The sequence below is a fragment of the Mus caroli genome, unplaced genomic scaffold (genome assembly GCF_978045245.1).
Source record: "Mus caroli unplaced genomic scaffold, Mus_caroli_1 scaffold_17, whole genome shotgun sequence".
Classification (NCBI taxonomy): domain Eukaryota; kingdom Metazoa; phylum Chordata; class Mammalia; order Rodentia; family Muridae; genus Mus; species Mus caroli.
Window position 1 is genome coordinate 85,825,993 of NW_028227272.1, and position 18,327 is coordinate 85,844,319.

Sequence of the window (18,327 nt, forward strand, 5' to 3'; positions counted from 1 at the left end):
GATTTTAGCAGTGGTCGTTTTTTCTTGTTTGAGGAGAGATTGTGAGTGTGAACATCAGCACCTAAAGCAAAGCTTATATACTCTGGGCCGTGGATGTGAAAAAACATGTGCCCCTCCTTTGTGTCATTCTACGAATAGCAATTATCTGAGACAACACTTTCATCTACTGTCATTTGGCCAACATCTGTTAAGGATGTTTAAGATTTATTTGGCTACCTAGTGAGTTTGTCTCAGAACTTAATGCTTTAACCTTATTAGAATTTATTAGAAGGAGTCATTGTATCTTTCAAGTACAAAGATAATAGACCATAACAGAATTTCTTTTTATTAGACAATACCAAACACACTAAGTATTCTTGAATGTAAATTAAAATTCTTCAAAGATCATTTTGTTGGAGGCACTGCTATAGTTTGAATCCACAAAATTTGGGAAAATTGCCCAGATCAAGATTGAAATGTATCAGCGTTTCCAAAGAGTCACATATTTTGTACCATGCAAGGCAAGGCCAAGCCTGGATTTGTCACCTGATTTCTAGAAGTGTAATATTTTGAGTAAGTATGACTGCCATCTCTCTTTTGGGATTCACACTCAATTATTTTATATTTAGTTTTGTTTAACAACATGCCTCAATTGAGCTACAAGTGGAGAGAGAGACAATCATAGTGATAGAAATTCCACTTCACTTCTTGGCAGGACCCTCTCTAGCTCCTTCTTCTTACTCCCATATGGAGCCCAGCATCAGGTCTCCCATGTTTATTTCTTTATCAGTTTGTTACTCGTGGTCTGAGTCTTTCAAGTCTCATCTTAAAGATCACCTAACTTCAGTTGCCATTGTTTTTTCTACCAAAGTGAAGGGAGGAGGAGATACAATGGGTGAAGCTCTAACCCACCCTCTCAGGTCTACATTGTATCTCCATGCTCAGTGTTCGGCATGGACTCTCACCACTTTGTTTGTGCTTTTCCATAGGTTTAGTTGTGTTCAGGTAATTTTGAGATAATATATCCTATGGTCCTTTATAAAGAAGTTATTTAGTTATAATAACTAATAGTTATTTAATACTTATTAACTAATAATAATTTAATTTAGTACTTACATAACTAACTCAAATAATAACTAATAGTTATTCAGTAATTAATACATGCTGCAGCATATAAAATACTGTTAACATTTAATAAGAATTTTACAACTCAAGAAGAACTTAAATTCAGTAAATGTAAGGCACCATCAGAAAGCTGAGTAGACAATATGGTAGATACTCTTTAGGAACACTGTATAATTGGTTTTAGTCTCCCTGTGATTCTTCCCAAGGAGGTGGCAATGGGTAAGGCTGACTTTGAAATTGACTGACCCTTACCTACATGCAGCTATATCTTCAAAGATTAGTTTCATATAACTTATTTTATGACTATAATCACCCTGTTAGATTTTTTGTGATTTATGATCATTTTTGAATAACATAGTTTCTAAGACACTAGTATTCCATCTCTAATTATAAAGAGACACATTCTTTATGCTAACCATTTTTTTTAAATTAACCTTACCCAATGCTAAAGCTGAGCAGTAAATTGGCACTAAACAACTTGTATGAATGGAGCATATTATATTAATGTACAGATCATCCAGAGAATAACTTGGGCAGCTTATCTGATACTCTAAGAAGTACTTCAAGGGGGACATGAACTCCTGCTCTGTTTCTGTGTATGTTAATTGTAGCAATAACACTACAGAAGCCTACCTCTTGAGTGTCTGCGGAACTCTAGCTATTTTCATTCAATTTCTATTCTAAGGCAGGCCCAGCTTTTTGAAACTGTAGCAGATTCTATCAACTCTTACTTTTGCTCTCATGAACCACATACTTGACTTATAAGCCCCTCCCTTAATTCTCAAAATCTTTTAAATCTGTTTATGGTTTTGTATCTGGCCAACTGAAAGAATAATTTAGATCTATAAACAAATCTCAGCTAAGAATTTCAGGTTATTGTTCTGATACTCGGTGAGTGGGTAACTTGTTAAACGCATTCTTTAAAATATTTGCAGACTTAATATCATCTTGTATGTGGAACTAACATGAGACAAAAATGAAAAAAACCTTCAGTAATTTAATGCATGGTAAATGCATCTTCATGGAAGATGCACAGCTGTGCAAAGTTTATGCCTCCATTAAAAACAAGAAAAAGCACTTGAAAACAAAACACAACAAAACCATTATCTTCTTTTGACCCACAATAAGAAATACTTTTTGCAATATGTGTTGAAAACCTCATATTTTTCTGTCCATTCATTGGATCCAAGGAAAAATTCTCCTTTTATTACTTATTTAGAAGTATCAACTCATGGCTTATACGAGTCTTTATTTATTTTATGGATAGAAAGGTGAAAATGCTGTCGCTATTTATGGAAGAGTTCAACTTTTAAAAGTGCAAAATATGTCCTATCAACATAGAAATTGATCAATAAATCAAGTTGGCATAGTACTGACTAAACAAAAATTTCAACAGTAGTAGTAATTTACTTCTCTCCTTTATAGCCATATGATAATTATTTATGAAAGGTATTATCTAAGTCAGAAAGAAAACGCCTCCAGGGACATCCTGTGATAGTGAATCAGGCTACACCACCCAGCCATCAAGAGTGTGGCTGAGTGTCATTTCACTGTGCCAGCCCAGAGTCCTAGAGTCTCTCAACCTCTAGCAGTTTTAACTGAAAGTGCAGGACAGTACATTTTCACTGAGAGTTGTTACTTAACATTGTTCATTGGGACTTAAGTTCCAAGTGGATAATTTGTCAATTGGTTGGGCCAGTTCTCAATTTCAACAAAATATGTTTATTAAAGAAGAAATGTGAACATAGGTCCTGACCTGGCAAATTTTTCTAAACTTATTAAATAAAGTATAAAACTTTAATACTTGTATTCAGCATTGCTGGAGAACTTATGGAAATTATATTTCTATCTTCTTATACTTTCAATTCTACTCCTCCCTCATCCACCACCTTTTGTTCTTGCTATTTGTTTATGTGTGTGTATTGCATATTTTTGTTTGTATTTGTGTATTTGTTTACATGCAAATATTCTTGTAGCTGTTTTGTTGTACTTGACAGATATCAATATTTTTACACATACACATAAAAATAATAAAAAAATCACATTTCAATCTCTTATTGAATCATTTATTGGCAATTGAACATAAACTAACACTTAGTGCCCAAGCTTAGGGTTCAGAGACATTTTATAAATGGAGTCTTTAAAATTGTGGAATTTGACGTGTTCAGTTGGCTTAGCACCACCAAAGCTTCTTGGCTAGGATTTCTCAGAACAACTAGTGAGGGTATCAAATGCTGAGTTACTGGAACAGGATTTCAGTAGAAACTGGAGAACCCATATCCTCCACAGCATGAAGGGCGGCGGCAGCCACATCCATAGCCTCTGAAGCCAGAGCCATATCCATAGCCTCCATAGCCAGAGCCATATCCATAGCCTCCATAGCCAGAGCCATATCCATAGCCTCCGAAGCCTCCGAAGCCTCCAAAGCCAGAGCCATATCCATAGCCTCCATAGCTAGAGCCACAGCCCAGTCTGCGGATGCTGTTACATCCACAGCCTAGGCCTCCAAAGCTGCTGCCATAGCAGTAGCCCAGGCCTCCGTAGTAGCCGCTGTAGTAGCTCATGATTTTAGGAGTGGTCGTTTTTCCTTGTGTTTGAGGAGAGATTGTGAGTGTGAGCATCAGCACCTACAGCGAAGCTTATATACTCTGGGCCATGGATGTGAAAAATCATGTGCCCCTCCTTTGTGTCATTCTACGAATAGCAATTATCTGAGACAACACTTTCATCTACTGTCATTTGGCCAACATCTGTTAAGGATGTTTAAGATTTATTTGGCTACCTAGTGAGTTTGTCTCAGAACTTAATGCTTTAACCTTATTAGAAGGAGTCATTGTATCTTTCAAGTACAAAGATAATAGACCATAACAGAATTTCTTTTTATTAGACAATACCAAACACACTAAGTATTCTTGAATGTAAATTAAAATTCTTCAAAGATCATTTTGTTGGAGGCACTGCTATAGTTTGAATCCACAAAATTTGGGGAAATTGTCCAGATCAAGAGTGAAATGTATCAGGGTTTCCAAAGAGTCACATATTTTGTACCATGCAAGGCAAGGACAAGCCTGGAATTTTCACCTGATTTCTAGAAGTGTAATATTTTGAGTAAGTATGATTGCCATCTCTCTTTTGGGATTCATACTCAATTATTTTATATCTATTTTTGTTTAACAACATGCCTCAATTGAGCTACAAGTGTAGAGAGAGAGACAATGAAAGTGATAGAAAATCCACTTCACTTCTTAGCAGGACTCTCTCTAGCTCCTTTATCTTACTGCTTTGGGAGTCAGGCATCAGGTCTACTACAGATGACATCTTCTCCCACTCTTTTTAACTTGTTCCTTTCTTTTTTTTTTCAGCTTGTTACCTGTGGTCTGAGTCTTTCAAGTCACATCTTAAAGATCACCTAACTTCAATTGCCATTGTTTCTTCTACCAAAGTGAAGGGAGGAGGAGATACAATGGTTGACGCTCTAACCCAAAGTGAAGGGAGGAGGAGATACAATGGTTGACGCTCTAACCCACCCTCTCCGGTCTGCATTGTGTCTCTATGCTCAGGATACAGCCTGGACTTTGTTTGTGCTCTTCCATGGGTTTAGTTGTTTTCAGGTAATTTTGAGATAATATTTCCTATGATCCTTTCTAAAGAAGTTATTTAGTTATTATAACTAAGTTATTTAGTACTTACTAACTAATAATTACTTAATTTAGTAGTTACTAACTCAAATAATAACTAAGAGGTATTTAGTACTTAAAGTATTTTGTATTCCATACAATCATTTGTATATTTAATAAAAATTTTACAACTCAAGAATTTAAATTGAATCAACATAAGGCCAATCAGAAACGGTGTTAGAGAAGATGATTGATAACCTTTAGGAGCACTGCATATTTGGTTTTAGCCTCCCTGTGACTTATCCCAATGAGGTGGCAAGGCCCCAGGCTGCCTTTGAAACTGACTAAACCTTACCCACATGTAGCCATTTCTTGAAAGCTGAGTCTCACATAACTTATTTTATGACTATAATTAAGTTAAATTTTTCTTGGGATTTCTGATAATTTTTGAATGACATGGTTTTTAGAACAGCAATATTCCATCTATAATTAAGGGACACATTCTTTGTTGTAATGGGTTTGGTTCTTTTGACCTTACTAAGTGTTAAAGCTGAGGAGGCAGTTGGCACTCAACAAATTGTATGAATGGGGTATGTTAATATGTTATATTAATGCACAGATCATCCAGAGAATAACTTGGGCAGCTTATCTGACACTTTAAGACATTTCAAGCCTGACAGGAACTCCTGCTGTTTCTGAGCATGTTAATATAGCAATAAAGGTACACAAGCCTTCTTGAGTGTCTGTGGAACTCTAGCCACATCTCATTCAATTTTCATTTGAAGGCAGGCCTAGTATTTTGAAACTATAGCAGACACTCTCAACCCTTCCCTTCTCTCTCATGAACCACATAATTTAGTTACAAATCCTTCCCTTAATTCTTGAAATATTTTAAATATGTTTATGGATTGTGACAGACCAACTGGAAAAATGACTTAGATCTATGAACAAATCACAGCTAAGAATTTCAGGCTTTGTTCTGATACTATCTGAGTGAATAACTTATTAAGTGATTTTTAAAAAATATTTTGAGACTTAAGATCTTCTTGTATGTAGAAATAATATGGTATAAAAATGAAAAACCCATCAGTAATATGGTGCATGGTAAATGCATCTTCATCAAAGAAGATTCACAGCTGTGCAAAGTTTATGGCTCCATTAAAAACAAGAGAAAGCACTTGAAAATAAAACACAACAAAATCATTATTTTCCTATGAGCACATGATAAGTAATATTTTTTTGCATTATGTGTTGAGGATCCCATATTTTTCTGTCCATTCATTGGATCCAAAGAAAAATTCTGCTTTTATTACTTGTTTAGAAATATCAACTCATGGCTTACATGAGTTTTTACTTATTTTATGAATAGATGGGTGAAAATAGTCTTATTATTTATGGGAGCATTAAACTTTTAAAAATGCAAACCATATCCTATCAACATAGAAATTGATCAATATGTCTTAAAGAAACCAATTGGTATAGTATTGACTAAATTAAAATTTTCAACAGTCGTAATAATTTACTTTTCTGCTTTCTAGCCTTATGATAACTATTTATGGAAGGTATTATCTAAGTCAGACAGAAAACGCCTCCAGGGACATCCTGTGATACTGGCTCTGGCTACACCACTCGGCCGTCAACAGTGTGGCTGAGTGTCATTTCACTGTGCCAGCCCAGAGTCCTAGTGTCTCTCAACCTCCAGCAGTTTTAACTGAACGTGCAGGAAAGAGTGAAATTTCACAGAGAATTGGGGTTTAACATTTCTCATGCCTAGTTAAATTCCAAGTAGGTAACTTGTCATTTGCTTGTGTCAGTTCTCAGTTTCAACAAAATGAGTTTACTGGAGAAGCAAATGTTAGCACAGGTCCTGACCTGGCAAAGTTTCTCAACTTACTAGATGAAGTAGAAAGCTTTAACACTTGTATTCAGCATGAGCTGGCCAAATCATGAAAATCATATTTTTCCTCTTTCAATACTACCCCTCCCTTACTCAGCCTGTTCTTGTTCTCTGTATATATCTGTCTGTATATATGTATGTTTATGTATTTATTTACATGCATATTTTCTTGTTATGTGTTTTGTTGTACTTGACAGACATCAACATTTTTACATATACACCTAAAATAATAACAAAAATCACATTTCAATCTCTTATTGAATCATTTATTGGCAATTGAACATAAACCCACTCTTAGTGCCCAAGCTTAGGATGCAGAGACATTTTATAAATGGAGTCTTTAAAATTGTAGAATTTGACGTGTTCAGTTGGCTTAGCACCACCAAAGCTTCTTGGCTAGGATTTCTCAGAACAACTACTGAGGGTATCAAAGGCTGAGTTATTGGAACAGGATTTCAGTAGAAACTGGAGAACCCATATCCTCCACAGCATGAAGGGCGGCGGCAGCCACATCCATAGCCTCTGAAGCCAGAGCCATATCCATAGCCGCCATAGCCAGAGCCATATCCAAAGCCTCCGAAGCCTCCAAAGCCAGAGCCATATCCATAGCCTCCAAAGCCTCTGAAGCCTCCAAAGCCAGAGCCATATCCAAAGCCTCCATAGCCAGAGCCACAGCCCAGTCTGCGGATGCTGTTACATCCACAGCCTAGGCCTCCAAAGCCGCTGCCATAGCCATAGCCCAGGCCTCCGTAGTAGCCGCTGTAGTGGCTCATGGTGTCAGGAGTGGTAGGTTTGAGCTGTTGTACAAGGTAAGATCCTTAGTGTGAGTGTCTACACATGTAGGGGGAAGCTTATATACTCAGTGCTGACCATGTGATCAAATACCCCTGAGCACTCTTTTCTCCCATTCCAAATTATTCATTCACTAGAGACACCTCATTAATCTGTTTGCTAACACAAAGATAGACATGTAACTCATTAATAATTTTCCCCTTTCTTCTCTGCTCTTAGAATACCTGTGAGTTAGTTCATTGTGTCTTTTTTTTATGGGAAAATGACAAAGACTTCAAAGTTGGTTAATTTAAATTCCTATAGTAGAATTCATTTTTGGGCTTATCATATTGCTCATATCAGACAACCTCTTTTCTCTAAATATTTTCTCATTTATATCATTTCTAGCATCTAATATCCATCTAAATTCTAATAAGTGATGTTATTTGAAATATTTAAATGTTTGTAATCTCCAAATGTGTTTTGGGGATTGGCAAATGAAGGATCTGTTCTCTTTCAAATGAAGATGGCATGATTACATGAGTGAGATATATATATATATATATATATATATATATATATATCCACACGTGTGTGTTTATCATCATATGAAACACTTTTTTGCTTATCATAATATTAAAATTTAGTCTAAAATTCAGAAGATTTTCAAGATGCTAAATTCATTTTACAATCATCCTAAATAGCTTTTCATATATTTCCTTCACACCATTATCCATTTTAGATGTTTTATTTCTCCAGACTGGACTCTTCCTAATTATTTCCTCAGATGCTCAAGATCAGTCCCACCTGACTTTCTTTCTGTCTCTCCTGTTCCTTATATTCCATGCAGCAATTATGTATCAAGCCAGTCTTTACCTCATAAATTGTACTTATTCACTGTGTTGTATAGTACCAACTGGATATTTAGTAATTTTTCTATTTGTTTTGTAAAGCAGACTTTTATATTTTATACACATACTTAATAGTACCACAGACTTTTCCCTGACATAATGTTTTCTGCTCTTACCTCCCTTGCCCACATTATTCTGTCTCACAATCATTCAATAAATTACTGATTTGTAAATGTTTGAATATGTTGAGAAGTATTTCTATACTTTTGAGATTGTGTTTCCTCACCAGGATGCTTTAAATTTCTTATGACTTACAACCTCCAAATATTAATTTACATATCGGGGTGCAAAGAAAGATGTGAGGGGAGCCAGTCACGTTTCTCAGATTTCCCAATATTAATCTTAAAGAAAGGAAATCAACCCAAGCTTAATTCTCACTGAATACAACAATATCATAGACTTTGAGCTTTAATCACTATTTCACGATATGTGACATTAGCTATATACCAGAGGATATACTTGTTTTATCTTTTTTTGATATTTGGATAAAGCATTCATGATAATATATTTTCTCAACTAGATTAATCAGTTGTTCTTCCGAACGAAAAAAAAAAAAAAAAAAACTATCCTATAGGGTAAAGGGGAAAAATTGAGTTCTGTCTCTAACAACTTGGACGAAGTCTTCCAAGCAAAGTTTTATTCAAAATGTTGTACATCTTTCAAAGGGATATTTAAACTTATATTTTCTTTTCAGGTAAATTAATTTCCCACTTTATCCAAGTTGGTTATACTGTTCATTCTGAAAGAAAAAAAAAAAAAGAAAAATGTGGACAGAAAATATAACCTCCTTCTCAGTGAGTCATTTGGAACCCCAGCCACACAGTAAGTCCATTACAAAGTTAAGGAATCTCATTAGTGATGAGGCAAGGATCACAGGTGTGTACACACAACTAAAGAGTCATTCATGTTCTTCTTTTGATGTTCATAGTGACATGTGCTCCTACTAAGGTAGACCCTACAATGAAAATGAACTCAACTATGGTATACCCTGGATTCATATTTATAATTTCAAAGCAGCAGCAAGTCACATGTTCACGTATCTAGCCCCTTTATGTACATATCTACAGTTGTACATACAAACATGCTTAAGGATAAATAGTAAAAGAAGATCATAAAATATACACATCAGCATATCAAAGGTGAGGATCATGGTGTGTGTGGGTAACACCCGCTCTTAGGAATCACATTCAGTCCTGGCATAGTGAAGACTTCCTTGTCAACGAAGGCATGTTTTTATCTTAACCCCGGGAGACTTCACAGAAAGGTGAATTTTGGTTATGCACAATGGTAAACACACAAGCAGAATAAGTCCTTTTAGTGATGTTATGCGAGAAGAGTCAATGTGTTATTGATAATAAAATTGTAGGGACCAGTCTTATTGTCATACAATAATAAACATAGAAACAAACAATAGCAAGCTCTGAACAACAGTTCAGAAGTGAACTAAATGACAGACATTGGGGTTGAAACTGCTTTACCACAATGAAGGTTAGAAGGAAGAAAGTCCTATCACCAAACTGAATGAAATAGAACAATCAGCCAACTGAAAAAGGTCACCTAAAAGGTGTTGAACTAAGTATGAACGAGCCTCATATGAAAAAATTCGCTGCTTAACTGGTAACTGAAAGATCGATGACACATTTAGTTATCAAATAAGAATGTGCAAAGGTCCAAACGTGGACACCATTGAACATACTAGCAAGCATTTGCTGAAAGGACCCAGATAGAGCTGTCTCTTGTGAGACTATGCCGGGGCCTGGCAAACACAGAAGTGGATGCTCACAGTCATCTATTGGATGGATCACAGGGCCCCCAATGGAGGAGCTAGAGAAAGTATCCAAGGAGCTAAAGGGATCTGCAACCCTATAGGTGGAACAACAATATGAACTAGCCAGTACCCCCCAGAGCTCTTGACTCTAGCTGCATATGAATCAGAAGATGGCCTAGTTGGCCATCAGTAGAAAGAGAGGCCCATTGGTCGTGCAAACTTTATATGCCTCAGTACAGGGGAATGCCAGGGCCAAGAAGTAGGAGTGGGTGGTTAGGGGAGTGAGTGGGGGACTTTTGGGATAGCATTGGAAATGTAAATGAAATAAATATCCAATAAAAAAAGAAAGAATGTGCAAAGTAGTGGGATGAGATTGCAGAATTCTAATTTTTTCTTGCAAAGCTACTTTGCTTTCCCAGTATGTGAATGATATGGTTTAATTGAAAATATTCTATTGATCTTATAATTAATTGGCCAAGCTTACTGAACATATGTAAACTGAGAGTGAGTTGAGAAATATCTCTAACAAAATGTTTAACATATGAAAATATAGTTATGTTGTCAGCCTCTTGTTGACTTGAATATAAGTATTACCTAGTAAAAAAAACAATAGAAAAGTATCACTTATTGATCTTTGTGACACTTTTCATTCAACCCCACACGATTATGTGGAGCAATCTATAACTGTTGGTATGTTTACAGGCTCTCTCCTTCATAATGGAATTGTGGAGGTTCATCAGCATGCATACACAATTAAATTTATGAACAGAAATAATAGTTTCTTTACTAATCATACCGATATATTAGAAGATTAAGAAATAAACCAATTGCAAACAAAATGAAAGAATTCTGGCATTATAATGACATGGATGTGATGAGCTGAAAATTGTGTGGCATAGTCAATGTTTGCACACACACAGCTAACACTATCAGGGATTTTGTTGCAGAATGAGAGAAATTATCTTTAGAGAGTTCTCTTGTTATTGCTCTTACTATTACATATTATGGTTCTGAATATTACACATTATTGAATGTGAAAACAGTCTAATAGAGGCCAGAGATTCCACATCCTAGGCATAATTGGTAGAGACATGCATCCACAGCCTTTGTAGCCAGACTCATCATCAGAGTTATCACAATCACTGCCTCATCCTGATTGCGAGGGTCCCCACATCTGTAGCCATAGCAAACAGCCCTAGACTCTGAAGCCTCCATGGCTGCAGGCTTGCCTGGATGGTACTTGCTGTGCTTGTTCATGGTGTCCAGAGTGGCAAGTTACTCTAGTCAGAGCAATGAGATCAAATAGTTATCATTTATAATAATATAACAATCCTATAGCCCTATGTCCCATACTTGACAAAATTCTAACAAAATGAAGACGGCATCCAACTCAGCACAGTCTGAGAGCTTGTTCATGGCACTCCTGAAACCCATTGCCTTTAAGGCAAGAGAGTTCTAGTTCTGCCTCAAAATCTGGACCCAGTGAGCCCAAAACAGAGCTGTTCATAGACAAACAAATGACAGAGTTGTAATACTAACCTGAGGTTAAATATCACTTGATACCTAGGTTTGTTTGAGTTATTTTGCTTTGCTTATTATCAAATGAAAAAAGGTGATTAAATCCAATTTATTATAGCCCTTCAAAGTCATGCCTGTCTCACACTGGATTTCTTTATACTGGGAGGAGACATTTGAAAGCCCCAAGAGAATCAGCCCTCCTGCTGTGAGCCTCAGCTGTGAACTTCCCAGGAGGAAGCTAAAATGGACTCATCTGTTTTTCATCTCCTTTCCTTATTATTTTAGAACATTGAGCCTCATAACCTTAAGCTTTATCTTAATCATTTTTGGAAAATAAAACTATTTTTATGTTAACATGGCATAATCTTTTAAACATGAGAGGCATTTCCTAATTAAGAGATCTATTTTGCAAGCCGTCTCACAAACTATTCAAAATTTAAGTATTTTGTAATGATTTCTTTTCATCTATATTAGTTATCCAAAGTATTCTCATAAAATAGTGATTGCAGTCCCCTCCCCTTTTAACTGTCTTCACGGTGACCTCACTTCCTTATCAGTTGTTCTCAGTGCCAATCACTTTCCATTCAAGACTTAATTTTTCATATAAATCCATGTTACGATGTAGTGACAGCTACTTTCACCATAATCATTTTATTTTTCTTTTACTTGCCCATTATATGTTTATTTACAACATAATAGCTCACTGGTGGCTTATAAGATAATATTTATTAGAATCTCAAATATTGAGAATGTTCTGTTACAAATGACTATAAAATTCAACAACCTTGTACTCTGGAGATGTCTTGAAAATCTCCAAAAATAACCATGTTGTCAAAAGGTAGAATAGAAGAGATAATATTTGAGATGAAAATGATTTTTAGCCATTCTTTTTTTTTTTGTTATTGTTGTTTTTGTTTTGTTTGTTTGTTTTTTGATACAGGGTTTCTCTGTGTAGCCCCATCTGTCCTGGAACTCACTCTGTAGACCAGGCTGGCCTCGAACTCAGAAATCCACCTGCCTTTGCCTCCCAAGTGCTCCAACACTTGCCGGGCTATTTCCAGCCATTCTTAAGATAGTGTTTGTGTGTATAAATACCTACGGTTGCTGTAAAGTTTGCCTAATCTTTATTCACAGATGGACTCAAGTTCATTTAAACTGAAGTATCCTCTGCTCCATGTCTTTACCCATAGAGATAGTTTCATGATCTTTGATTTGAACATTGTTATCTGTGTACAATACCAGACTATTTTTAAATTTAAGTTAGAGAATATGTGATGGTTTTGACCATTGTTATCTAGAGCTGTAAGTTAAATATTTGTCATCTCTGGCTTCCATCTGGCCTCTCACTGCATATGTGTATGTGCAAGCACATGTACATACATTCATACACACTCACAAAAACACACTCAGGAATTTATAATGATATTAAACATTACTATATTTCTGCTTCCTTTCTTTTAATTGTTAATTCTGAATGCAAAACAACATATGTTGCGCCCACCTCGGCTGGCAAGGAAGAGACAACACAGTCGGATTCTTCTTAACAGCCTTTTTATTGCAGGAACACCTCGATGCTGCTACGGGGGACCCCGGGAACCCAGGGAGCACTGCTTATATGCACCCCAGCACCAGAGAAGGCTCCGTGGCCCCCTGGGATTGGCCAGTGTGCGGGCACCTAGTTTGCATGCACCCGCTCGGGAGGGGTTGGCACCAGATTCGAGCTAGCACCTGCGCAGTGGTGTTGTTTACTACAAAGGCACACCGGAAACCGGTGCCATCCTAGAGTTGGCTTCCTACAAACATATAGCAATTTATATATTTTACCCTCATTAATTTGTGCGGAAGCAACAAACCTACAAATAAAACAAGTGGGTTTTAAAATGTCACATTTTAGTTACTTGGATTTATCAATTATTTACCTGCTTAGAGTCTGATAAACTGTTGTAATATGTTATCCGTAAGATAACTGTATCTGTTTCCCCAGAATATTCTAAATCTTTCCATTTGCTCCTCCAGAGATCCACAGAAGCAATAAATCAATATTAAATAGCACAATAACTCTGCATTATACTGTTTAATACATAGTACATAGAACATTCTTGCTTATTATTATGGGTAATCCCTATCAATATTATGGATAGTTAGTATTAATAACTTGAAAATTAGTATCTGTTGTAACTATCGGTCAAACAGTATAATCCTCTAATCAAGTCATTGGAGTATCATTACGCTGATGGAGTCCAGTAAAATAATAGTGCACTTTGAAAACTTGGGCTCAAAGGAGCTCACCCTGGGTGAAGAAGGATCCTACACCCTTGATTAATACGCAATCATTGGTTAATGATCACATCTAACCATGTCTTGTTCAAAATTACATCTACTCATGTCTGTTTTTTCTAACAGCAGTACTTACTATCATTCGTATTCATACTGAACTGAACTACGTTAGGTAGAACAAAAATTACTAAATGGAAAGATGTGTAGAATATGAATATGAAAAGTGAGTGAATTCTTGCAAATTTATATGTCTTGATTGGATGAATTGGTGGACAAATCTATTCTGAAATAGAACAGCTAATTTGAAAATGCTTGATAAACAAAACATGAAACAAGACCCAGAGAGAGCACTTTCATGAGCCAGTAAGTAAATAAACACAACATATGCTAATTTCCAGTAGAATAATTTATTGCAAACTCAACCAGAATATTTTATACTTATTAACATAGGGAGTATCTATACCCATGTTTAGGTGATAAGCCCTCTTAAAAACTTGGACTCTTTAGGTGTTCTTGACTTAGTCCACAGTAATATAGATTTAATATTTGATTGATTTGGTCCATCTTCTTATGATCTCAAGTGTTGCTTTCTCAGTTCAGCCTTTCAGTAGAAGGTAGAAAATCCATATCCCCCATAGGAAAGGGGACGCCTGTAGCCATATCCGAAGCCTCCATAGCCAGAGCCATATCTGAAGCCTCCATAGCCAGAGCCATATCCGAAGCCTCCATAGCCACCAAAGCCACAACCATAGCTCAGTCTGCGGAAACTGCCACAGCCACAGTCATAGCCATAGCCCAGGCCCCCATAGCCTCCAGAGCCATAGCCTAGGCCTCCATAGTAGCTGTTGTAGTAACTCATGGTGTCTGAGGTGGAGAGCTTGGTATGCTGTTCAAGGAAAGATCTTGAGCACAAATGTCCTCACATGAGGCTTATATACTCCTAGAAGAACATGTGGTGTGTACTATGCCTTTGCTCTTCTTGCATCATTTGACTTTAATTAAAGTTACTCAAAACTACTCCTTACTACTCTGTCCACTGGCAAGGAGGGCCTCCTTTACATTCATTAAACTATTGAATGCACTTAGCTGCCAAATTAGCACAGCCCTTAAAATTCCTCTCATCACTTAATGAGATGGAGTTGCTGCATCTTCAAAGTCTGGATAGACCCAACCACCTAATAGTACTCCGCATACCTGGCATGTTAGAATGATCACATCTAACCATGTCTTGTTCAAAATTACATCTACTCATGTCTGTTTTTTCTTAGATGCTTAACTTACAAATTAAATCAAAGGACTATGTTCAGTTTGGAGCTCTGCATTCTCCCTTACCCACTGAAAGTATTTTATTCCTCAGACTCTAATGTAAATTAATGATCTGTTTGGGGGGATTGCTTAGAACACACATGAAAGTCATAAGGCATGAGTTCTACTGTGTTTGAAGAGTAAGGCACTCTAGATACAAAGGAAGGTCTGGTTTTCTTTTGCCAGTTTTAGGATATTATTCACCATAATTACCATTTGTTTTACACTTTGTTCCATTTGTCATTTAAAGTTGGCGAACTGATGTTGGTATTATATTTAAAGCTTACACTTGGCTTATTAGAGTTCATTTTTATTACGGTATAGCTCTATAAGCTTTGGCAATGGTGTGAAGAACAAGATCTAAAACTGAAGACACTTACAAAGATTGTTTCAAAACTGGCTTTTAAACTCATGTCCTCTGCACATCTATGTAATGTTTTGCCAAAACAGCCTGGCACCCTGTTACCTACATTTGACATGACCTCAACTGCCATTTCTTAAACTATGTAACCTGATATTTAATATGATTCTTTTACTTCTTAATTTGGAATTTTTTCAGAAAAATGAATATCAACATGATGTCCCTCTAAACCCCCAATAGTGTCTCTCTGTAAAGATATCTCAGTAGCATTGCACACCTATCACACAGGGTGGGGGAATTGTGATAAAACCATCATTACCCACACTTCACAGCTCAACCAGAGTTTGTGGTTGTGCTTGCATTTGATGGGCTTTGACAACTTTATGGAGTCATGAAAACATGAACCCTATATCATATAAAATATTTGCACTGAGCTAAAAACAGTCTCCTTTTTTTATACATATAATCATCCCTTAGTATTTCTCCTGTTCTCTTGGAAAATGTTGAATTTTTATTGCCTATTATTATTTATGGTGCTCTGTTTTGCCAGAATATCATGTTGTCAGAGTCCTATAGTAGCATACCTTCTCAGCATGACCTCTTCATTTCATCAGATACTTTTTAGGAGTCTCCTCCCCCTCCTCCTCCTCCTCCTCCTTGATAGCTCATTTTTATTTTATCTCTGAATATGATTCTGTCTCATAAAAATAACACTTTGTCTATCCACTTACTATTTAAAAGACATGCTTATTGTTATATAGTTTTGTTTGTTTTGTTTTGTTTTGTTTTCGAGACAGGGTTTTTCTGTGTAGCCCTGGATGTCCTGGAGCTTTACTGTGTAGCCCGGGCTGGGGGCTGGCCTCGAACTCAGAAATCTGCCTTCCTCTGCCTCCCAAGTGCTGGGATTAAAGGCATGTGCCACCTCAGCCCAGCCAGTTTTGTTAACTATGCAAACAATAAGTCATTTGTTCATATTTTCATGGGCAGATAAAGTTTCCGTTCATTGGAGTAAACATCAAGGAGGAAAATTGCCTAGGAAGAATATGTTGAGCTTGGCAGGAAATTGCCAAATAATCTTCATACTGCACTATGCCCATTTGCATTCCTGGCAGGAGTAGACATTCCCCTGGCTCCACATTCAAGGCACCATTTGTTGCTCTCAGCATTTGGAACTTAACTGAATGTAAAATGTATGTTAATACCATTTTCAGAATATCACCCACTCTGTGTCCTCACACATATCAGTATGTTATGATGAAACACGTGAAAATAAAAATTTGGGAACCATCTGCTTTTATTCAATTCCATAGCTATTGTTCATATATCTATATGTATATATCTATATATACATATATATGTATACACACATATTAATATATATATATATATGTATCAATATAGCTACTTCTTTTCTCTTCTTGTATGTACATTTTCACAGTAAAAATTCCATGTGCTCTTTGCCTCTATTGTGCTTTTCATCCACTATGTTGAAGCATCACTGCACATATGTATTAAGTAGATTCCAGATTCTAGTTCTAACCAGAGGCACTGTGGCTCTCACTAGCTATAACTTGCATATAAATATTTAAGATTTAAACAAAAAGTTAAAATGGCTTCTGAATCCAAAAGAGCATAAAACCCTCAATATATTTCATTTCCATTTGCTCTTAAGTGTCATCTATGAGGTGATGAACTGTATAATAAACATTTAAGTATGACATTTGATGAATTGTTTATACTTACATCTCGTATGACTTCTGACTCTGTCAGTAAAATGAATCCAACTGTGATCCAAAAATAGCAATAAAAATTCCAGAATTGTCATAAATTACAAATTGTTCAGTGTGATAGATAACATAAACTGTACTTACCCCCTTGTTTTCATATCTAGCCTATCCCCTTGTCAAGTGATATAAGCTACACACCAATGAGCTGCTTACTTGTCTCAGTCACTGGAACAGTAGCTACGGAATCTCCCAGTTTGTATTTGTATAATCCTGGTGTGGCCAGTGCCATTTCAAAAGCCAACATCCTCCTTCTTCCTTCATAGCATGGGCAGGCACTGTACCATCTCACATGCTAGAGATAAGGATGATTACAGGGATTTATTTTAAGACAGATAGACTACACCCTCATGTGAAATTTAATAACCATTTCATAATTAGAATTGCTAACCTCTCTTTTAGAATATGTGAATATAGTTTTCCCATATAGACATATGACTAAGAAATGTTATTTAGAGAGTTATACAAGTGGTACGGTTGAGATTGAATCATAATCCTACTGTAATGTGGTAAGATGCCGTAGTATTTCCATCGCCTGAGAGAAAATCTTAATTAGAAACTGTCTATAAGAAGTTGGCTTCCATTCATGTTTGTGGGAGCATAGTCATGAAAAAAAATTTTACATACATACACACTGTGTGTATGTAACATTTATTCTTTTAGAATTTCATGAAGTATTTTTCTATCACATTCTATTCTTCTCTCTCTCTACCCAAGTTCATGTTCTTTCTGTCTCTCAAAAATGAAAACAAGAAGCATTTATAAACATGGTGTTGTATGGGCAAACACTCTTCTAAAATGTCGCTATTGCACCAAAGGGCATATCTTCCTGGCACGTCATTATTATAGCTCCTTTCAAGGCATTTGTGATGACTGCATCCGTGGCTTAATCTAGTAGAATGTCAGGTGTTGCTGTTCTCTGTCTATTTCACATGTTGGGTAGACAGTGGGTACTAGTAAGGCGTCTTTTGATTGCTGTCTTGATTCATAATAATTGATTTTGGAAGATATGGC

General features: G+C 36.3%; 2 protein-coding genes across 8 annotated transcripts; both read right to left on the reverse strand.

Annotated features, from left to right (window-relative positions):
- Positions 1–3,359: 3,359 nt before the first annotated feature.
- LOC147000678 (keratin-associated protein 19-1-like) lies at positions 3,360–3,668 on the reverse strand. Of its 3 annotated transcripts, none has more exons than XM_085832411.1 (2): positions 3,551–3,668; positions 3,360–3,505 (listed from the first exon to the last, which is right to left on the reverse strand). In XM_085832411.1, the coding sequence occupies exons 1-2, from the start codon at positions 3,666–3,668 to the stop codon at positions 3,360–3,362; spliced, it is 264 nt and encodes an 87-aa protein (XP_085688537.1). The 3 variants fall into 3 exon arrangements, with proteins under 3 accessions (XP_085688537.1, XP_085688538.1, XP_085688536.1); XM_085832412.1 differs by having other exon boundaries at positions 3,360–3,478; positions 3,524–3,668; XM_085832410.1 differs by having other exon boundaries at positions 3,360–3,668.
- A 3,405-nt stretch (positions 3,669–7,073) lies between these two features.
- On the reverse strand, positions 7,074–14,722 carry LOC110311887 (keratin-associated protein 19-1). 5 transcript variants are annotated; one of them, XM_085832358.1, is made up of 3 exons: positions 14,644–14,722; positions 7,256–7,330; positions 7,074–7,201 (listed from the first exon to the last, which is right to left on the reverse strand). In XM_085832358.1, the coding sequence occupies exons 1-3, from the start codon at positions 14,720–14,722 to the stop codon at positions 7,074–7,076; spliced, it is 282 nt and encodes a 93-aa protein (XP_085688484.1). The 5 variants fall into 5 exon arrangements, with proteins under 5 accessions (XP_085688484.1, XP_085688483.1, XP_021041124.1 ...); XM_085832357.1 differs by having other exon boundaries at positions 7,256–7,324; positions 14,635–14,722; XM_021185465.2 differs by lacking the exon at positions 14,644–14,722 and having other exon boundaries at positions 7,256–7,391.
- Positions 14,723–18,327: the final 3,605 nt, after the last annotated feature.